Below are 22,884 nucleotides of genomic sequence, written 5' to 3' on the forward strand. Positions count from 1 at the left end.
GAGTCTAAAGACTAACAGTACTTGGGGCAGGGTAGGAGCTTTGGGGAGAAAAGAGCAAGAGTCCTGGACAGTGTTCCCTCTAAGCTGAGTTGGTGTGAGCTAGCTCAGGTTTTTCTTCTCTAGCTCACACATTTTTGTCTCAGCTTAGGGAGGAGGGCTCTAGAGCAAACTAATTGATGCAGTAGCCAAATTGCTCACTCACAACTTTAATGCCAGGAGCTCACAGAGTAGAATTTTTGCTCACAAGACTCCACAGCTTAGAGGGAACATTGGTCCTGGAGCACCTTAAAGACTAACAAAATGTGTGGCAGGGTAGGAGCTGGCTAGCACCAAGTCTGAGCCTTCAAAAGCCAGCAGAGACCTTCCTCTGAACAGCCCTTAAACTGTTGTTTGCTTTTTTTGAGCTTGAGGGCCAGATGAAAAGCTCTCATTGGGCTGAAACCGGGGATAGAGAGGAGACAATATGCCTATCTCGACACTGCCGCAAATGAGTCAGAATACTTTTATCTTCCCAGGCAAAGATGGACCTGCTGGCTGCAGAGGAACTAGACGGCGTCGAAGGGAAGCCCTTGGTTTCCAGAGGGGCCATTTCCTCAAGCTGGGCTTGTAGCGAATCGGAAAAATCCTGGCCACCAAGAGCAATTATCCAGTTCTGGCCTCTCGGACTGGTGCTATCGAGCGCGCCTGTGACGCTGGGCGGGTTCCAGAGAAACCTCACCTTCCTGGCATGCCTCCAAATCCTACAGTACAGCCCCCATCGTAAGGCTGAGACCAAGACGCTGGAAGGGGGCATCACCTCTGTCCGAGCGCTGCCACAGGTATGGGTGACCGTTCACCACGTGACTACAAGAAGCTAATCTGCACACACATACACACAAAATGTGGCTTTAAGACACAAGTCGAAGTGCCGCTGTTTTAAAGCCTTCCGCAGGGGCCGCCCGTGGCTCAGGGGTGCAGCATATGCTTTGCATGTCTGAGGCTCCTTGGTTTCTCCAGTTGGAAGGTCACAGGTATTGGGAAGGACCCGTCTCTGCGGGAGGGCCGCTTCCATTCGGAAGTCACACTACTAAGCCCAGTAGCACCTTGAAGACCAACAAGATCCCCAGGGGATAAGCTTTCGAAAACAGAAGCTGGTGAGATACAAAGGGGGAGCGCGCCGGCTCTCAACGGCTTATTGTATCCTGCAAATCTTGATGGTCTTTAAGGCGCCACCGAACTTGAGGCTTGCCGCTCTGCTGCAGACCAACATGACTACTCATCTAAGACGGGGCCCAGAGGTCCAACTCGGTATAAGGCCGTTGCGTGTGCACTCAAGATAGAAGCTCCCCTCACTGATGAGAGTCCGTCCAGATCGCTCACCTTCTGGAGTGAGGCCAGGGCCTTTTGGGCGGTGACTTCCTGTTTGTGGAATTCCCTCTCCAGAGCTGACACCAAGCAAAATCTGTCCTCTTTCTCCAGGGTTTGGTAGTTAAGCGTGCCTCTCCTTCGATGACCTTGTTCTACTCCAGCTGTTCCGTGACTGCTTTGACTTATTGCTCCTAGTGGTTTTATGTCTAGCGTCACATTATTTAATGTTTTAAGTTACGCAAAATCAGACTTGACACTTGTTAAAATACAAACACACTGCAAGAGCCAGTTTGGTGTAGTGGTTAAGTGTGCGGACTCTAATCTGGGAGAACCGGGTTTGAGTCCCCACTCCTCCACTTGCACCTGCTGATGTGACCTTGGGTCAGTCACAAGCTCTGGCACAGCTGTTCCTGAAAAAGAGCAGTTTGTGTCAGAGTTCTCTCAGCCCCACCCACCTCACAGGGCGTCTGTTGTGGGGAGGGGAAGGGAAAGGAGTTTGTAAGTCGCTCTGAGACTCCGAGCGAAGGGCGGGGGATAAATCCAATTTCTTCTTCTTCTTCTTCTAAATCCAGAAAGTTTGCAGCTGACTGCCCTGTAATCTTACAGAGAGCCGGAGAGCTCTTCTGGAATGACTGAACTGTAGCCTCTTTCTTTACGCCCTGGTCTTCTGTATACTGTCAAGGTCTCCTGAACTTCAAAATTACAGCAGTCCCTGGAGAATGAAACAGTCCTAATGCCATAATTCCCAGCTCCTGACTCTGATGCACAAGGCCTTAAGCATAATCCCCCACAAGGCCCGAAGTATCCATTTGCAGAAGAGTCTGCCTGCTGCATCTCTGTATGTCACAGCTTCTGGCCTCGCTTCCTTTGTAAGGACACTTCCTTTTGCTATGTCTTCTCGCAGATCAGTCATTCCCAATGCTGCCAAATTAACCACACCTCTTAGCTGTTGTCTTTTTTGAGTCACTGCTCAGTCAGACAAAACAGCAGTTCTTGCTTAAATATAATAGATGGGCAATTCTTAATTCTCACATGCTAAAAGTACATTTTTTTTGTTTTAACTTTTAACGTGGAGCTCAGCTAGCTGAAGCTGGGGGAATGCTGCTCCCAGACGGGAGAGTCTCACCAGTTTCACAGTCCAACCTGAACAGTCATCTTTTTGTGCCTAGGGCTCAGTCAAGTTCCACTGCAAGAAATCGCCGCTGCTTTATGCTGACACCCGGCCGCACCGCCACGCCTGCCCCAGGACTGGCTTCAACCAAATTCTGCTCGACAGCCACGAGTTACTCACTGTCTAAAAGTGCACTTCTGGCCACTCAGAAGTGTTTTAATTGCACTTTCTCGTCCAGCTGTCTCTTTCTTACAACTTTTTAGGTGGCACTGCCCAGTTCACACCATCCTGAAGCATGCAGACCCTGCGCATGGGGGGGGACCCCACAGCAAGCTTTTCAGCTGTACCCGGCCCCCTTTTTCTAGAGCACAGGACAAAGGCACATTTCTCCCGGGAGAAACTGGAGAGCTGCTACTCTTGCAAGCCACTATTTTGTTGCACTAAAAGACTTGCAGGTACATCCTCAAAGCATGTGTGAGTGCATAGATTTTCCTACTGGCCATAAGGTCGAGGACCTACCCAGTGGGAGTACACCACCCCCATTCTTCACCCCCCTTCCTTGTGCAGACTTAAAGCAAGTCTCTGTCCTGGTGCTAAACCTTCCAATCCTGAGCACAGAGGTTGGAAACAAGCTCCACGGAAACAAGTGCAGCCGAAAGTCCAAGGGCCTGCAGTTCAGAGCTGGGCACAAACATTTTTATTGCAGGTGTTAAGATGTCTGTAACACAAGACGTTTTGTAAGACCACACCAGAACAACTGTTGTCAATTAAAGGCAAAGGTTTTTTTATTACAAATGTTTTCTGACGTTCTTAAACAGGCTTTCTCTCCCAGCCCCGGTTTGGTTCCCTTTCCCTGCCCCCACCCTCATCAAAGGAAGAAGATGAACCAAAAGTGTTTCTAACCCCCCTCAGTGATAAAAGAATTTGTTCAGGCAGAACTTGCAACCACTGCACTTGAATTGTCACTTGTCCTAACAAGCCCTGCCTGGCAGCCTAAGATTCACCACCAGAGCTTCAGCCTGGCACAGAAAATGGGCTGTATCTCCGACTTCTGGATCAACAAAAAATTCAGAAACGGATCCAGGACTTTTTGTCAAGTCTCTGATAAATATGTTGAGATTGTCGCTGGGGTCCTTGCAGCTACACTTGAGCCTCAGCTGCTGAAAGCCAGGTGAAAGCAGCCCCTACCTAAGTCCCAATTAAACGAACAGGGTGCAAATGAATTGCTGCTTTAAACCCCAATCTGTGCTTGCGCGCAAACACCTCCTTGGAAACATCGTTCCATGCCACTGCAGAAAACCCTTGATGCTGGAACTCCGTGGATGGTGCACGCCTGTCGCACTGTCACCCGAACAAATACTAAAGTTTACCGTGGTGGTGGGGAAAGGATCCACAAACCCATTCCACGCCTTTCCAACAGATACATGTTTTTGTTCACTATTATGCCAGAAAAATTCCACACAACCTGTTCCCAAGTCTGTCAAGGGATGGTAACATCGTTCCTGGACTGTTATCCCCCTACAGAATTAGGATGGCCTCAGTTTGTGGGTTTTGGAGGTAGAAGCCACGCACCAGACATCCGTGGATGATTTTCACCCATAAGTAGCCATTTGTGTCCAAGCTAATTTGTGGGTTTTGGAGGTAGAAGCCACGCACCACACATCCGTGGATGATTTTCACCCATAAGCAGTCGATTTTGGCTTGACTGGGCCCACTAGACGGAGTTAGGTCTGACTTCACCACAGTTCCAGTGAAATGTAAAATCAGGGTTTTAAGCAGGTAGGGGAGCCCTACTTTAAATCACGAAGCAGAGTTTTCCACATGTTACAAACCTAACACTTCTTAGATACCATTTCCAAGATAGCTTAAACTGGAAGGTGGATTTTGTAGCACAAAAGAAGAACTGCTTCTGGTACATGAACACTCCTGTCCCCCAAACCCAGGCCCAAGAGCCAGCAGTGACATCTTCTCCGGAAGAACGGGACTGAGAATCTAGCCATTGTCAATAAAGGGAGCCATTCTGTGCTCCCACAAACCACCTCCCGTCCTCTCGCTGCTCGCTCCTGGGCCGCTTTCATTCCGGAAGCTCATTCTCCTTCTCGGACGGCTCAACGATCCGCAGGCAGCAGTCGGCAAACTCCACAAACAGTGGCTCTTGCATGTACTTCCTCATGAGGGAGCTCTTGTCCGCGGCCTGGTCGACGGTTAGAAGCAGTTGCCGGAGGTGGGGGTTGAGGAGAAGGCCTCGGAGTTCTTCTGAGTCCTCTGTTGGGAAAGGAGCAATAAGAGAGACGAGTTCAGATCCCCAGAGGACGAGGCTGGGATGGATCTTGGGGCCGACCTACCCTTGGCTGAGACAGACAGAGCTTCCTGTGTCTTTTAGCACCCGTGGCAAGTTATGTTCTTGCAGGTTCCAGTTGATGGACATTGCTTCATACAGCTCTACCATGACTCAAGTGCTTAGGTGTCAGAACATCTGAAATCGGGACTCTTTCAAGGACGAGCTGCAGAATCACAAACTAGTCTGGGTTGAGCCACTGCCTGTTGTTTTTGCTGGGCTATAACACACTTCAGGCAGTGTGACAGCTTAGAGCAGCAGCAAGAACACAATATTTATTAGCAGAATGCAAGACTAAGTGAAGTTATCCAGAGGTGCCCACAAAGAGGGCAAGGGATATCTATCTAGAAACAAAAAAAAAAAGCAGCCCTGGTTCCATCTTTGCATTGCTGCAGTTTTGGTTCCCTGAAGGTGCAGGCTGCACATTTCCCCTTAGAACTCTGTAAGAAAAAGGTCCTTTAGTCAAAGATGCTCAGGATTCAACCTGGGACCCTCCACAGTACTACTGAGCCAGAACCACGTCCCCTGCCTGCAATATGTCTTTTAGTCTTTAAGAAGAGAACTACATGTTTCCATCTAAACATATTCCTCATAAAGCTTGGAGGGGGCTTTGCAGGGGCGACTCCAGTTGTGTGCAGGGGGCAGGGGGGTGCCCTTCCTCAGTGCCTCCTGCCCCTTTGCTCTGCTTTAGACTTTTCTTCCAGCTCGGCTGTGAACTGGGGGGAGCTTAGTTAGGAAACAATTGGCCTGCAGGGATGAAATCTGCCAAAGAAAACTCCTGCAAATGGAAGGGGTTCACCCACCACAAATGCAAATTTAGGAAGCTGCAACTGGTATGCTAATACATAATACATCCCTAAGACAAAAGTGAAAAACTACCTTTTATTCGACTCTATATGGTCCCATAGGCTAAGCCGTCCCTGTACCCCTGACCCTGACCAGCAGCAGGTCTCCACGGTCTTTGGGAGCCTTTGGTTTTGTCACGATGTGCGGTTACCCCTGGGGAAATGCCGATTTCTGCCATTTTGACCATGATGGGGAACTCCCAGGCCTTAGAATGAGAGGGGAGTGTTCAGTACACCCCGGTCATCCTCCTCTCTGCCATCCTCCTCTCTGCCCCCGGTCATCCTCCTCTCTGTTCCCTGTGTCTTCCCATTGGGCCTCCTCCTCCCTGTTTCCCCTGCTCCTACTTTCTCCATTGGTCTGCTGTAGACATCCTCCTCCCGGCTTCCTCCCCCTCCCCACCCAGCCTCGAGCCTCACCTCGAACGGAGGAGGAACTAGGATGCTTCCGCACACCTGCTTTGCCCTGGCCTGCTCCCTGGTCCACCCCTGCCTCCTCTCCCCGCGTCAGCCCTGGAGTCCGGCCCAGCCAGCTCCAAGGGGCAGCAGGCCTTCTTTCCCCCAGGCTCACCGGGGTGGAAACAAGGCCTTCCCCAGCTGTGGTGGAGATCACGGGGCCCTTCCCGTCACTACCCCACTCTCTCTCAGGGCCTCGGGCGTACTCGGCTGTGCCTGGCCCAAAGTTATTGCGGCTGCCACTGAGGAGGCTCTCGGGGCCGTGGGCATGCCCTCGTGCCTGGCCCGAGGTTGCTACTGTTGACGCTGCCGAGGCTCCCGACTCCTCCCGTGGTCCAGGTAAGTTGGATTTGCGGGGGAGAAGTCCGGGCACCGGGACTTCGCTCAGCCAGGGGTTGGAGCCAGGTGAGCCCACTGCCCCGCGTGAGGGGCCGTCCCCAACCCTGGACAGGTTTTAACCAAGCTAACACAGTTAGACAGTTTTCGCTTCACCCCGGTGTCAGGATCCACAGCAAAACAACGAAGTACACGCTTCCAGGAAGGTTTTACTTTTATCGAAAAGCTATAGATGCAGTAACATGAACACTGTTAGGAAAGGCGGGTTACCTATGCGCATAATAGGATATAGGGCATTCGTATGCAACCCCCCCACACACACGTAGTACCCAATTAGATGGGCTCCCGCGCACGGGCATTTGGCAGATAACTAACGGCTGCAGAAGCTGGGAAAGTACTAAGCTTCCCACGGATTCTAGACACACCAACTCCTCCAGTGGCCTTGAGAGATATGCGTTACAGCTAAGATGCAATTAAGCGCATGGGAAGGAATGCACAGCAATTAGAAACATACACCACATTCATGGCAGCATAGCTGACACCCGGCCTCCATCCAAATTAAAATACCTTTTCATTTTTTAAAAATTATACTTCAGTGCCAGCACAATAAAATGCACAAACCCAGGGGGTGGGAATGGAAAATTTATCAGTAAAATATTTAGGACTAACGTTTTTGCATTGGAACTGGGGGCATGAATCCACAATTCAATTTTGTTTGGATTCCCAAGAAAAAATGACAGGGTTTTAATCCAAAAGGCTTACTTAGGCGATGGAAGCTCTCCAGAGGCACCTTATCTTCCTCCTCCTCTTCTGTCAAAATGTCACCCACCGACCAAGGACTTGCTGCAGAAAAATAGAAACAACAGTTAAAATGAAGGTGGAAGAAAAGGTTAGAAAATAACACCAGAGGCCTTAACGTACTTAACAGTAGCTCCAATTCTAATCCCCTCTATTGTGAAGCTCAGCCAGGGGTAGTCGCAGTCTCAGCCTAATCTACCTCACAGGGCTGTTGTGAGGGCCAATGAGGGGGAGGAAGAACCACGGGAACCAGTCAGATCCATATAGGTGCAAACCTCATCCCATAGAAGAAGAAGAGGAGATTGGATTTATACCCCGCCCTTCACTACCCAAAGGTGTCTCAGGGCGGCTTACAAACTCCTTTCCCTTCCCCTCCCCACAACAGACACCCTGTGAGGTAGGTGGGGCTGAGAGAGCTCTGACAGAAACGGCTCTTTTTCAAGGACAGCTCTTATCAGAGCTACGGCTTACTCAAGGTCATCCAGCCAGGTGCAAGTGGAGGAGTGGGGAATCAAACCCGGTTCTCCCAGATTAGAGTCCGCGCACTTAACCACTACACCAAACATAGCAAAGCTTCTCTTTGGGGCTGTGACCCTTAAACCATAAATGCCTTTTTAAAAAGACTTTTACAAATTTGACCCATCAAGTGACCAGATCTGTTTAGACTAGACAGCCAACCTTAGAAACAAGCCTCTCCCAGGGAGAAGGAACCCCTCACCTAGATAAGTTTTCTCCCTACACCCCCCCCCCAAATAAACCTCATTTTCATACAATGTTATTAGGAAAAGTGATTAAGTGTTTGGTTTTCTTAACAAATCATATCCCTCTTCTCCGCCTGGCAGGGAGCCAAGGCAGCTTATCACGCTGTTCTTCCCTCCTCCACTGTATCTTCACAACCACCCTGTGAGGTAGGTTAGGCTGAGATGCTATGATGGACCCGCAGTCACCCAGTGAGCTTCCATGGGACAGGTCAGATTCAAACCCAGGATTCCTCTGCTAGGACCCAAACGCCCATGGTCAAGGGGGGGAAAGGGTTTCATTACCACAAGCAGGATAGAAAAGGTGTAAATACCTTCAGCGTTTAATGATTTCTCCCTCTGAACACCCGTCAAGACTTCTGTACTTGCAGGCTGTGGAACTGGATCTACTTTTGGCATGCATTGTTCTGGTCAAAAGACAAACAGCTCTGAATCAGGGATATTCAAGTTCTACAAGATAAATGGATGTTACTTGAGGCCTCTTTATGCATGTAGGGACACCTCCCAGTTTGCTTACACATGACACGTCCGTCCCCCCCCCACACACACACACACAGACACACGTACTCAGTCCCCTCTTAGCATGGCAGAAGCGGTGTTATTATCGAAAGAATGGGAGCTGGTGCCAAAGAACTGTACATCTGCCCAACATTTAGGACTTCAGCAACCCCCCCGTAGGGCTCCTGCAGCTAAGCTCAGAATGGACCCAAATTTATTTATTTATTTATTTATTTCTTCAAACTTCCCCGCAAGACATAACATGCTCCAAAAAAGGCAGAGATTCGGAGTGAAAACGTTTCCAGGATATTTTCAGAACTTTTCCACAGAAATGTTTCCATTTCTAAAGAGCCACTCCTTAATCAAATTAGTCATGATGAAATGGGTGTCACTGCCAATAAAATAAAATACTAGGAAACTTGGCAGTTTCGAAGTTGTAGTTAATGTTTCTCAAGGGATCCTCACCAGGAACTATGAGACAGAGGGGCTGTGGCTCAGTGGCAGGGCCTCTGCTTGGCATGCAGAAGGTCCCAGGTTCAATCCCCGGTATCGCCAGTTAAAAGATCTGGCTGTAGATGATGTGAAAGACCTCTGCCTGAGACCCTAGAGAGCAGCTGCCAGTCTGAGTAGACAACACTGACCCTGATGGACCAGGGGTCTGATGCAGGACAAGGCAGTTTGATGTATTTCATGAGAGTGTACCTGTGTGTTTTACTAATCTTGGAATGGGACGGTGGGGCAGGGAATAAAGCTATATACACATGGCTGAAAATGCTTTTAACTATTATTGTAAGGCGCCTTGAACCATGAGGAAAGGTATGATATAAATGTTTTAATAAATAAATATATAATTAAATATTTAAGATAATTCAATCAACAATCCAAAGGAGGATTCAGGACAAATAAAAGCATAGACTACACCAATGCATCAACAGTTTTCAGTGTCTTCATTTCCCCCCCATAAAGTTAGAATAATGTAAGAGAAATACCATACTATACTGTCTTGGCATTTTCACAAGCAGTACTGCCATTTAAAATAATTTCCACATAAGGCTTTGAAACGGTTTGAAAATAATTAAATCAAATTGTTTTTCCCTAAGCAAGTATGTCAGTTCAAATATTTGCTGCTATTGAGATGTAAAATTAATATGTCGCATCTTTTAAACTTGTTTATTAAAGGACAGTCATGTAAATATGCTACATCACATCACACTCTGTTCAGCACATTAGAGGCACCAGATAATTTGTTGGAAAATTGTCCAGTTCTAATTTTTCCAGAACTCTACATGACAGAATAGGAAATGAGGGAGGTAAAGAAAAAATCAGCCCACCTTTGTGCTTCTTGTAGCAAGGCACCGAACAACTGCAACAGAAGAAAGGATTTTAAAAATGAAATGCAGATCAGCACCTAAGATAAAGCCATATGGACCAGACCACCAGTCCCGCATCCCACTTCCTAAAGCAGCCAGCCAGGCCACTGTGGCATGAAGGTAACAGTCCTCTCATCACATCCCCCCCCCCAGAAGCTGGTATTCAAAGGTAGACTATCGTTGAACATGGAGGTTCCATTCTTTATTACCATGGCAAATAAGAACTGCCGTGTTGAACCAGATCAACTGCCCATCTAGTCCGGCTGGCAGCAAGCCAGGAGGGCAACAGATCTTCCTATCCCATTTGCTCTTCAGCAACTAGAATTCAGTGATAGGCTGCCTCTGAAACTGAAGTTCCATTTCATTGTATTAAATGCTGTCACGACTCAGGTGGGGAGTCACCTGACGCTGCCACCACTCTGGTTTTAGGATCCCTTGAGAAGGCCCAGAGGACCCTCCCAAGACCTTCAGACCTCCCTTATTTGGCCAAATAATAGGCGTGAGGACCAGGCAGAGTGAACAACAAATAAGAGGTTTATTTTTACAGGAGGTCAGCCCAATATGGGAAACAAGGTGCAAGAAGAATAGCGATAAGTGGGTGAAGAGAAAAGAAACCAAATGCCCTAACGCGACCAGACTCACAGTCCCTAGTTCATTGACTCAGTTGGGCTTGAGTCTGCTCACCCTTCCTTTTAGGGTGAGGGTCTCTCCCAGCAGCAGCCTTCCCTCTGGCCCTGCTCTCTTGGAAGAAAGAACAGCTCTTCTTCTGTGCCAGCTCTTTTGTTATAAGGCCCTTTTCTCTGTGATTGGCTAAAACTGGTGTCAAAACCTCTCGGGGGCTTCTGGGAGTTGTAGACCTGGCCTCCTCCCACTGCGACTCAGGCTCTCTTGGCCTGCTAGGCCTCTAGTTGCACAGCCCAAATCATGCACAGGATGAAAAATGGCATTCCTAGTATATAGGGGCTGTACAAGATGAAGAGCAAGTCCAGTGGTTTTCAAGCTGGTGTGTGTGTGTGATAAAGACACCTAAAGTGCGTAATGTTTCAGGGAGGGAGCAAATCTTGCCGCAAATAGATTTCCAAAGGAAGGGATGCCAGATTTGAAAACACGCACGTCTCTCCATCCTGGATTTACGTCACTAAGGTAACTGTATGACCCCAAGTTCCTGGCAGGAAGGAGCTGGCTCACTGGTAGAGCATCTGCCTTGCATGCAGAAGGTCCCTGCGTCTCCAGTTAAAGGCTCGCAGGGAATGGGAGTTGGTCCCATGCTGCATAAGGCGGCTTTGTGTATGCCCACTCTGCACGTGCACAGAGGTAGTCCGCTGCTGCTTCACAGGCCCTAGGCCCAGGGCTTAGCTCCTAAGACTGGAAATAGGATATGAAGCCAAACAAGACCTAAGTTCCTCCTCCTGGGTCACATTCTGTGTCAAATTTCAGATTGTCCGCAGCTGGGCCAGGGACCTTAATGCAACTAGCTTAACAATACCACCAAGCTACTTGGGGGTTCTAAGAGGTAACTACATGTTTATGATATGACTGGGACTCTTAGACTGGAGACAGACTACAGTTTTCCCAGGATAAGTTTGGAAAATGTTGCTTCCCCCAGTCTACACCAGCGTTCCTCAGTCTTTGGACTGGACCCTCATGGCGGAGGGGACTGTGTAAGACCCTTAGCAAGTCAGGGGCCATGAAGTCACGGGGGGGGGGGATAGTGGAGTATGCAGTGAAGAAAGCCAGATCTTTTTCTCCCAGCAACTGAGGTTCCAGCACCACAGCCATTGAGGCTAGATGGATGTGGCAGAGAATATACAGAAGTTATCCCTGCTGTAGCTTCTTCTGCCCCTGCCTGCCTGTCTTCAGGAAGGAATCTGAGACACCTTGTAGTGTTGGGAGCATCGGACTAGAATTTGGGAGAGCCAGATTCAAATCCACACGCTGCCGAAGAAGCTTACTAGGTGACCTTAGGCCAGTCACACACTCTCAGCCCATCCTACCTTGCAGAGTTATTGTTGCAAGGAGAAAACGGCGGAAAACTATGTCAGCTGCTTTGGATCCCCGCTGGGGATAAAAGCAAAATATAAACTGTGCTGCACCAGCTACACTGGTTACCGGTGAAGTACCGAGTCAGGTTCAAGGTCTTTGTGTTGACTCTTAAGGCCTTGAGCAGTCAGGGACCCATGTTCCTGTTAAATGTTTTAATGTTTTAAATGTGTATATGAATCCTGGCACACTGTGCCAAGCAATGTGAGCCGCCCTGAGCCCGCTTGCGGGGAGGGTGGGCTATAAATGCTACAAATAAATAAAAATAAATGTACCTTCCACCTCCTCCAATACGTCCCCAGAAGAGCACTGAGATCAGCTGATGACAACTTACTGGTGATCCCCAGCACTAGGGAGGTCCGGTTGTCCTCGGCCGGGGCCTTTTTGGTTCTGGCCCCGACCTGGTGGAACTCTCTGCCAAATAACATCAGGGCCACGCGGGATCTGATGCAATTCCAAAGGGACTGTAAGGCAGAGATGTTCCGCCAGGCTTTTGGTTGAGGACAGTAAAACAGTAAATCACCGTGTACAATTAAACAATATTTGTTGGTTTTTATATGCAATGTTTAGAATTCAATTATTAACAAGATTACAACAATAAGACTACAATATGCGATATAAAGCTTAGCAGTACATACAAAGTAATACAGTAGTAGTTACAGACAAACGACGGAGTTCTAGTACACTATCCGTTTGCGTGTCCTTCATCAGGCTACACACACTGATTCCATCAGGATTAAATCAGGAATTAGACTTGAGTTCTTTTCTGTAAATGGTCAGGGTACCTTTAAGATAGAACATGCCATCTTAAAACATAACACCTGTTGCAGCCTACAAATTTTCCATTGAGACATTATGCCACACTAAATGAAGCTTAGCCAATTATTATATGCTGTAGACCCAGTCACATTAGAGCTTGCTATAGGAGCTCCTCAGTCACCAGGTTGGTAAATTTCTCTTTATTTTGAAATTTTTTTGTATGTGTTATCATTGGAGAATTGTGAAATACATATTGTGCTTGTCTGCTTTTTTCTAGAATCTAAGCGTACATCAAAAATTGTATAAGAACTAGCATTTTGAAATATGGGTGAGTTTATAAAATGTAAAATGCTCCTCTGTATATTAAGAGTAATTCTTATGTTTTTGGTTATTAAGCATGTTGCACTCCATTGCAGCTTGCAGGACTTCATTCTAATGAAGAAATAACTACAGAATGACAAACCTGATGAAGGACACGCAAAAGGATAGTGTACTAGAACTCCGTCGTTTGTCCGTAACTAGTACTGTATTACTTTGTATGTACTGCTAAGCTTTATATCGCATATTGTAGTGCTATTGTTGTAATCTTGTTAATTGAATTCTAAACATTGCATATAAAAACCAACAAATATTGGTTAATTGTGCACAGTGATTTACTGTTTTACTGGCTATTACACCCCGTGGTCCTGTTTCTTGGTTGAGGACAGCAACAGTTAAAACCGGCACCCTCCTTTTTTACTTTTGGCCCTGCGTTCTCTTCCCCACCCTGCTGCGCAGAGAGCCTGGCAGCTGGCAAAAGGGATCAATCACCATCTGGACTGATTGTTTTATTAGTGCACTGTAATAATTTTATCATGCTGGTTGTATTTTATCTGTTTTAATGCTGTAAGTTGCCCTGAGTCCGCTTGCAGGGTTGGGCGATTCAGAAATCTAATAAATAAATAATCCCCTCCTCATGCCTTCCCCCAAATCCTTATACACACCCATGCACCCACCTGCCAACACTGTGCAAAAAGATGGATGCCGGGGAGTAGCGTTGCCAACTTTGGGTTGGGAAACGCCTGGAGATTTGGGGGCTGACCCTGGGGAGGGCAAAGTTTGGGGAAGGAGCTCAGCAGGGGCGTGTGCTGCTCTTCCGTCCACCCTCCAAAGCTGCCATTGTCTCCAGAGTGACAAATCTTTGCCGTCTAGAGATCAGTTACAATTCCGGGAGAACCACGGGCCCCACCTGGAGGTTGGCAACTGCAGGCACAGAGAATAATAATGATTATCCTATGGCAGTTGTTCAGGGCGTGGGAGCTGAATTCCAGAAGCTGGCACACTGTAGGGGGGGTGGAGAGACCGGTAAGGGGATCAAGCCAAGCGCGGGTGGTTTGGGGCTCAGAGGGCGCCAGGAGCCCTGGGACGCTGACCAAACACATAATCGAAGCGGAACCAAAAAACCCCCCCACACACACACACACGTCACTTCCCCCGGATCATTCTGGGAGTTGTGGTTCTGACCAACCATTCAACATTCCCTTCCAAATCTTCAGCACGCTCAGCAAACTACAACCCCCAGGATTCCGGGGGGGGGGGAAGGTGTGTGATCGCAAAGGATCACACACACCCCGCGTCCCCGCCCAGCTGTGGTCGCTTTGCCCAGGGCGGCCCTTAACGTACTGCATCTCGTGGAAGCATATGCGAAAGGAGAGTGACTCTGAGCGTACGCAAAGGGCACTTTGCCCCCGAGACTCCCCAGTGCCGCGGATGCACGGGAAAGGAGCTTCTAACGCCACTGCTCCTAATGGGGGACGGGCGCAGACCGAGGGCGCCTCTGAGCAAGCACACCCGCCTCGATTCCACTCCCCCGAGTGCTTCTGAGCCTGTGCAGAGTCCCCTCCACCGTGGGCTAACCCGCGGGCCGTGGCTTGCAAAGCGACAATCGCAGGCGGGGGGACCTTTTCGTCTCGGGGCTCCGAGCGAGCCTGCTCCGCAGCCCCCGCCGCCCCGGCCCCGGCCCGGCTACTCACTATCGGGCCCTGCAGCTCGGACAGCGGTACTTGGCCGGGTTCGGGCTCCCCTCCGCGCACACGCTGCAGCGCCGGGCCTCCTGCATGGCTCCGGATGGCGTCGCTCCACGTGGGCTCTGCCAGGCCGGCCGCTCGGCTTCCTCCGCCCCCTCCTCTGGGGAGCCAAAACGGACCGCCCCCTCGATGGCCGAGGCTGCGCGAACTCCTGGGGGCGCGCCTTAATTCGGAGCAAGGCCCTCTTTTGGAGGCCTCCGCGTAATGATGGGCCCTTTCTGCACTCTCCTTTTAATCCACCAAAATACACGAACATCGAGTTCAACCTTCTTTTTATTCCGTCCCCCCCCCCCACACACTTCTGTATCAATACCTCCCGTCTCTAGTTCCACCTCCTGCCAACCTAGCAGTTCGAAAGCAAGAAATTGCAAGTAGATAAATAGGGACCACTTCGGTGGGAAGGTAACAGCGTTCCGTGCGCCTTGGTGTTTAGTCATGCCGGCCACGTGACCACGGAAACGTCTTCGGACAGCGCTGGCTCTTCGGCTCTGAAACGGAGATGAGCACCTCAACCCTAGAGTCGGATTCGACTGGCTTTCGAGCAAGGGAAACCTTTACCTTTTGCCTAAATAGCCTAGACTCAAACACTGAGACAATTCGGAGTGGCAGGCAAATTTATTTATTTATTTATACATTCGGCTTATATACCGCCCTGACCCTGAAGGGTCTCTGGGCAGTTTACATACAAAGTCTAAGTCTACTTTTTCTCTATCTATGGCCACATGGTACAGGGGCAGGGGCTGCCTACCGGCACGGCTAGGCTACAGCTCCTACTTCTTCCGTGGTCTTCGGGGTCAGTGCTTTCGTCCTGGCGTCCAGGGATAGGTCTTCCATTTTTGGGTGGCTTTCTTCGGCGGGCCCATCTGGTGTGCGGTTTGCGTCAGCACGGCTCCGGCTAATGTCCATTTTGGCTCCGCGGAAAGGACCGATGAGAGGGGTTTTTGTTTGTGTGTTTGTTTGTTTGTTTAATCCACACGCCCATCAAAAAAAGTCGACCGAAGGTGTCCACCGACGGGTCTCGATTTCGCCTTTCAAAGCAGCAAATTTAAAGTTCCATATTCTGAAAAGCAAAAAAAAGAAGAAGAGATTGGATTTATACCCCGCCCTTCACTACCCAAAGGCGTCTCAGAGAGGCTTATAAACTCCTTTCCCTTCCCCTCCCCACAACAGACACCCTGTGAGGTGGGTGGGGCTGAGAGAGCTCTGACAGAAACTGTTCTTTTTCAAGAACAGCTCTTATCAGAACTGTGGCTTGCCCAAGGTCATCCAGCCAGGTGCACGTGGAGGAGTGGGGAATCCAACCTGGTTCTCCCAGATTAGAGTCCGCACACTTAACCACTACACTACTCTCATAAGCCATATTTCCCGACTGACTGCTTCAAACAAGTGATCCCTATAACAAATCTCATATGAAATACCCCCTACTATTGAAGCTGTGATCATTGCAACTAACTAGTGATTAACTGTGATCATTGCTACCAACTTCCTTTTGGGAAGGAAGGAAGACCCCCCAAAACGTCATGCCACCTCTCTGACTCTTGCCAGCCTCCAAGTGGTACAAAACACAGTGAGACACGCAGTGGAAATGTAACCAGCAAAACAACTTGTGTATAAAAAAAAATTGTTTTCCCTAAACAAAGATAATTAAACTACTCAAACTATTAAATGAAAATAAATTTCATATCGTATACACAATTTATACATACAGATTCCAAAGCTATTCATATACCAACAATATCAGATTCTCAAATCATAGGGCAAAAAAACCCACGTTCTCACAGTCCATCACAGGCTTATAAAACACTGTTGAAGGCGCTCGGGTGTCTTCAGTTTTCAGAAACGGAAGCCATGTTCCAAGTTGAAACTAGACAACCGAGCCACAACACTAATATCCAAAACGGCAGTCCCGATGAAGTCCTCCTAGTGGCACGCTAGCAATGTTCCATATTTTACCTGGCAAGGCTTTTTCAAGAAGGAACCACTTTCTCAAAACAGGATATCATCAAAACCAAAACTCAGGCATATTCTTCCTCTGCTCTGGTGAGTGCTACATACAGTGACAATGCTATAGAAATGAATCAATTAAAAATGAGTGTCATTGTTTGGGCCTCTCCAGCTGCTGGGAGAAAAGACATAGTTATCATTCGACCTTTCCTAGGAAGTTCTAAAAGTCCTTTCCCAGCTTCTTCCAGAGATGAGATGGCTATTATCACTTTTTCCTGACTCCTAGATACGTGCTGGCATGATTCTTCAAGACTGGCCACTCTACTGAGCTTGGTTTGAAGGGCTTCCTCCAACTGAAGCCATTCTTCCCTTAATAGAAGAGCCGCAACACACGCGTTTACAAAGCGACTTCCACCTCAGGAATGTAGTATCACAGTTTGCAGCCCCACAGGGTAACTGCTGGGTTTGCACTCTGTGCAGGCACAGAGGTTATATGGAGCTCTTTGCTGATTAGCTGGAGGAAAGCCAAGAAACAAGTTGGTGTGAGACGTCTCCCTCATGGAGAGGATACGGGAAATATGGATGACCTTGGCCAGAGGAGGACACCCCCCCAAAATCTTTGTAATGACAACAGCCTCTTACCCACCAGGGTTCCTCCGTTTTGGGCAGGAGGGAAGAAATCTGCTGAGCACTTCTGAGAGGCAGTGACACAGTCCATAGTATGATTCATTTGGATGAATGAGGCCTGTGTTCAAATTCCGTCTCATACATAAAACAGCACACATTTAGTAAAGACCTGACAAAAGCATAGCTGGAAAAGAAGGCTGTGTGGATGAAAAGGGTGATCACAGCCTGCCAGGGCCCATGGAAACCCCCAGGGCTTCTCCACAGGAATGGGTGGGGGCAGGGGTCATTTCATAGAAAAAGAGGTGCAGGAACTTATTAGCATAACTTATTTGCATATGCAACACCCCCTGACATCACTGGAAGTGTGTCAGAAGGCAACACCCACCGCTCAGGCTCCACTGGACTGTTTTGGACTGCTAGCTTTTTGGGGGGGGGGACATGCAGATCTGCCCTCACAGAGTACGGAGAGCTTGTACCTGAAGGCCTGAAGGTGGGGAGCTCTGCAACTTCCCTGGTTGCTTCTTGCTCCTTGTGGCCCGACTAAGGGCTGCTGGGAGCAGGGGGCGGGGCTTGCTGCATGTGCCACACCCCCTGGGCTCCTTACTGCTGGAGCTCCACTCCTGTGCACTCCCGCAGGAAATGACCCCTGGGTGGGGGGCCAGGCAGAGAGCTTGCAGCTTCCCACAATAGGCTCAGCCAGCAGGAGCAGCATGGATTAGCCAGCTGCGGAAGGGTGGGTTGTTGTGGGGTATGTCCTGAGGAGCTTTCAGGGTTGGGCAAGTTTATTTATTATTTATTTATTGTTAACATCTTTACCCCGCCCTCCCCATGAACGGGCTCAGGGCGGCTTACAAGAGGGCACAAGCCCATACATAAAAACAGGATAAAACAGTAAAACCATTAAATAGCAACAAAAACAATAATAAAGTGCTCCATACAAACAAGATGGTATCAGTCATTTCATTGGGGTGATATCGTCCTGTCGATGGTCCAAAGCCAGTCCAGCAGTATAGGTGCCATGCAAGATTGTGGCAGATCTTCCGGGGACTGTCCCTAACCCCGTTATCTCCACCATTGATGGTGGTGGTAGTGGTAGTGTTGTTGTGTGATGCCACCTCCAGCTGCATAACCGGAAGTGACATCGTGTGGAGTCATGACATCACTTCCCTCCCTCCCTCCCCCCTACAAATTCTCCTGCTGTTGCACTGGGTTGTGGAGGTGCGGGGAGGGCTCTGCAGCTTCCAGGGCAAGAGCTAGTGACCCCAGGCGGATGGCAGGGATTGCCACAGGCAAACTGAGGAGCCTCAGTCTGGGTGTGAGTGAGTTCTGGGACAAGACCTGAAGGAAACTTCATGCTGCAGCCAAGAACTGGACCAGCGGTGGCCACACTGCGGCTCGGGAGCCACATGCGGCTCTTTTGCGCGCATTCTGTGGCTCCCGGCAGGGCAGCTGGGGAAGCGAAAGGGAGGCATGTCTCCCAGATTGGTCTTCCCTTCTCCAGCTGGTGTTCCCCTCCCTGGGTAGGCTTGAGATAAGGGGGAGAAGAGAAAGAAAGCAACTTTAAATGCATTCTTAAAGACCCTCCTCACCAGCCGGGTTGGAGAAGGCATTTGTCTCTTTAAATCGCTTCTCCAAGCCAAGCCAGCCAGCGTGGGGGTCTTGGAAGATGCCTTTAAAGTTACAGTTGCTTTCTTTTCACCTCTCCCTCCCCCCATCTTTCTTTCTTTCTTTCTTTCTTTCTTTCTTTCTTTCTTTCTTTCTTTCTTTCTTTCTTTCCTTTCTGCCTGCCTGCCTGCCTGCCTGCCTGCCTTCTCTATCATCTATCTTTCTCTCTCTCTTTCTCCTCTCCCTCCCCATTTAAATTTAAATATCATTATCAATATCTGTTTTCACTCTTTTGTTTTGTTTTTTATTTTTGGCAGTCTCATTTAATGTTAATAAAAAGCAAATTTGCATATTTCCCAATAAAAACGTGTGTGTTATACTTGCCCATGTCTTGTGGCTCTCAAACATCTGACGTTTATTCTACGTGGCTCTTGCTTTAAGCAAATTTGGCCACCCCCGGACTGGACTAAGGGAGGTGGAAGAAAAGGACTGCCTTGAGGAAAAAAGCAGCTGTTTTAGACCAAGGAACTGCCTTGTGCCATTGGGTGACCCTGTCCACTGGAAGAAAGAGACCCTGGTGCTTTCTTTCCCGTTGATTTGTGTCACTTGCTGGGACATATACGTGGACCCTCCCCACCCTTCTCAGGACCCCTCGCCCACAAGTATGTTTTCAAATGAAACTCACAACAGAAAAAGAAACCTTTAATACAAGCACACATCACAACACATTGAAAATGCCCACACTCACATGTGCCATGCATGGTAGCCAAAGGAGGGAATTCTACATTCACAGAAAGGGGACTCGGTTGAAGGGTTAAACACCCCCTCCATTAGCACTGCTCCCTCATTCCAAACCCGCCCCGCAGCCACACTGAACTAAATGCAAAAGGGTAGGGGCCAGAGTTTCCTCTAAGCTGAGTTAGTGTGAGCTAGCTCACAGTTTTTTAGCCTCTGGCTCACACATTTTTGTCACTGCTCAGTAAGGATGGCTCCAGAAGAAACTAATTTATGCAGCGGCCAAATTGCTTGCTCACGACTTTAATGCCAGTAGCTCACAAAGTAGAATTTTTGCTCACAAGATTCCACAGCTTAGAGGGAACATTGGATAGGCCAGGCAAGCCCCATCCCATCCAATCACGGAAACTGAGCAGGGCCAACCCTGGCAAGTATTTGGATGGGAGACCTCTGGAGAATGCCAGGACTGGGACTTTTCTGAATGTCCTCTGTGACCCAGTAGAAGTTGCCAGAGGTCGCCATGACTTACAGGTACAAGCACACAAACACAAAAATACAAAAACTTCCCACTCTTGACAACAGATTTCCACACACCTCATCTAGCTTTCCCTTGGGACGTAACAAAGAATGCTCACTGGTGGTCTTCCTCCCCACTGTTACCGGAGATTGGGGTGGGGTGGGGGGTGAAAAAGGACAGGCTGAGCATAGGATTAAGGGTCACAGGGACTCGCACAGCACACGGAGACCTCTCCTTTAGACCAGACCTGTGTAGACAAAAATCACAAAAGATGGTCAAGATGCCTGGGAAAGGTACATCACTCCCTTCCTCCAAATATTCAGGGTGGGTCGCTGTGCTGGTCTGAAGCAGCAGAACAGAGTTTGAGTCCAGTGGGGCACCTTTAAGACCAACAGGAAAGCTTATACCCAGAATTTATTTTTTGATTTTTTTTTATTGGATTTATAGCCCACCCTTCCCTGTACAACAGGGCTCAGACCAGATAAGACCATAAGAACATAAGAGAAGCCAGTGTTGGATCAGGCCCAGGGGTCATTTCCTGCGGGAGCACACAGGAGCAGAGCTTCAGCAGTAAAGAGCCCAGGGGGCGGGCACATGCAAGAAGCCCCGCCCCCTGCTCCCAGCAGCCCCGGGCCACGAGGAGCACAAGGATCTGCACGTCCCCCCCCCCTTAGCTAGCAATCCAAAACAGTCCAGTGGAGCCTGAGCAGTGGGTGTTGCCTTCTGACACACGTCCGGTGATACCAGGGGTGTGTGGCATATGCAAATGAGTTATGCTAATGAGTTATGCTAATGAGCTCCTGCACCTCTTTTTCTAAAAATGTCCCATCCAGTCCAACACTCTGTATCACACAGTGGCCAAAAATACCAGGGGCCATCAGGAGGTCCAGCAGTGGGGTCAGGACAGTAGAAGCTGACGTTATTTTGGAGAAGCTGAGTAAGTAGGTACCAGACCATGAAGGGGAGGAGGCATAAGTGAAAAAAAGGAACTAGCAGCCAACGGGGAAAAACCCCAGAGAACAGAAGAAATGCATCTAAACAGAGCAGCCAAAACAAAATAAAACAATTCCAGATGGTCTCCGGGTTGCCATTGATGCAGGCTGACGAGATTAAGATCCATAAAAACGCTAACGTTTAGTGATCAGCAAACACTGGGAAACACGGCTATTTCCTGTGCAGTGCAAATTAAATTAAATAGGGCAAGCTGGGCCCTTCCTGGCTAAAGGTTAATAATACTGAAAGAAGGGATTCTTTTTTTAAAAAAAGAAAAAGAAAAATCAATACAGGGCCAAAGCAACCAAGCCATCTCCCCGATGAACTCAAACATTGGGGAGGGGAGGTGGGGCCAATCAGTCATTTCATTAGAAACCTCCAAGAGATTTTTGAGGGTTTTGTTTTGTTTTTCGTTTCATTGCATATCTTTGTTAAGGATTCTCAAGCAGATTTTATTCACCTGTATATTTACTTCATTCATACCCCGCTTTTCTTCACCATAGGAACCCGAAGAGCCTTATGATGTTCTTCTCCATGTTGAGCCACAGAACGACCCTAAAAGGTAGGTTAAGATGGCCCAAGGTCCATCATCAAGCTGCTGCAGCAGGGTGGGGATTCGAACCTGGGTCTCTCTAACCTTAGTCCAGTACTCTAGCCACTACACAACACAGTCTTTAAGCTGTAGCCCACCCCACACTAATATGAAGCAAGTTGTTAAGGTCACCATGCTTCCCAGAGATATTTGACACGATCCACGTTCAAATATTAAAACAGCAATTTTAAAAAGCACCCTGGAATAGGAGGGACTTGATTAGAGGTGTGTGGGAACATAAGAACACCAGAGAAGCCAGTGTTGGACCAGGCCAACGGCCCATCCATTCCAACACTCTGTGTCACACAGTGGCCAAAAATACCGGCGGCCATCAGGAGGTCCAGCAGTGGGGCCAGGACACCAGAAGCCCTCCCACTGTTGCCCCCCCCAAGCACCAAGAACATAAGAGAAGCCAGTGTTGGATCAGGCCAATGGCCCATCCATTCCAACACTCTGTGTCACACAGTGGCCAAAAATACCAGAGGCCATCAGGAGGTCCAGCAGTGGGGCCAGGACTCCAGAAGCCCTCCTACTGATGCCCCCCAAGCACCAAGAATATAAGAATATAAGAGAAGCCCATACTGGACCAGGCCAAATGCCCATCCAGTCCAACACTCTGTGTCACACGGTGGCCAAAAATACCAGGGGCCACCAGAAGGTCCAGCAGTGGGGCCATGTGTTAAGAAGAAGAAGAGAAGAAGAAAAGATATTGGATTTATACCTCACCCTTCACTCAGAGTCTCAGAGCGGCTTACAAACTCCTTTCCCTTCCCCTCCCCACAAGAGATACCCTGTGAGGTAGGTGGGGCTGAGAGAGCTCTTTCCAGAACTGCCCTTGAGAGAACAGCTCTGAGAGAACTTGTGACTGACCCAAGGTCACACCAGCAGCTGCAAGTGGAGGAGTGGGGAATCAAACCCGGTTCTCCCAGATTAGAGTCCGCACACTTAACCACCACACCAAACTGGCTCAAGAGGGTGGGTGTGAGATGGGTCAAGGAGGAGGAGGAAGTCCGGGGAGTGGGAAGCAGGACTCTGAGCTCTCATTTCCCCTATGCTTGCATGGAACCATCCCCATATGCTGTTCTTCTGCAAGGCTCACCTTGGGAAGAAAGGGCCGTTGGCCACGGTGGGCCACAAGAGCCAGCTCAGCAG

General features: G+C 48.9%; 2 protein-coding genes across 2 annotated transcripts in view; one reads left to right on the forward strand and one right to left on the reverse strand.

Moving 5' to 3' along the window:
* MYO19 (myosin XIX) overlaps positions 1 to 4,081 on the forward strand; it is a 73,346-nt gene extending 69,265 nt beyond the window's left edge. Inside the window, exons 24-25 of the mRNA XM_015409494.1 lie at positions 516 to 818; positions 2,517 to 4,081. Of these exons, the coding sequence (XP_015264980.1) occupies positions 516 to 818; positions 2,517 to 2,645 (432 nt within the window). The 3' untranslated portion in view covers positions 2,646 to 4,081. The remainder of the gene's footprint in view (positions 1 to 515; positions 819 to 2,516) is intronic.
* An 8-nt stretch (positions 4,082 to 4,089) lies between these two features.
* On the reverse strand, positions 4,090 to 14,819 carry ZNHIT3 (zinc finger, HIT-type containing 3). Its single transcript, XM_015409493.1, has 5 exons — positions 14,666 to 14,819; positions 9,816 to 9,847; positions 8,301 to 8,393; positions 7,193 to 7,273; positions 4,090 to 4,723 (listed from the first exon to the last, which is right to left on the reverse strand). Exons 1-5 carry the CDS (start codon positions 14,749 to 14,751, stop codon positions 4,533 to 4,535), a joined length of 483 nt encoding a protein of 160 aa, XP_015264979.1. The 5' UTR covers positions 14,752 to 14,819; the 3' UTR covers positions 4,090 to 4,532.
* Between the last annotated feature and the right edge of the window lie 8,065 nt (positions 14,820 to 22,884).

This window comes from Gekko japonicus, unplaced genomic scaffold, assembly GCF_001447785.1.
Source record: "Gekko japonicus isolate JY-2015 unplaced genomic scaffold, Gekko_japonicus_V1.1 scaffold959, whole genome shotgun sequence".
Lineage (NCBI taxonomy): Eukaryota > Metazoa > Chordata > Lepidosauria > Squamata > Gekkonidae > Gekko > Gekko japonicus.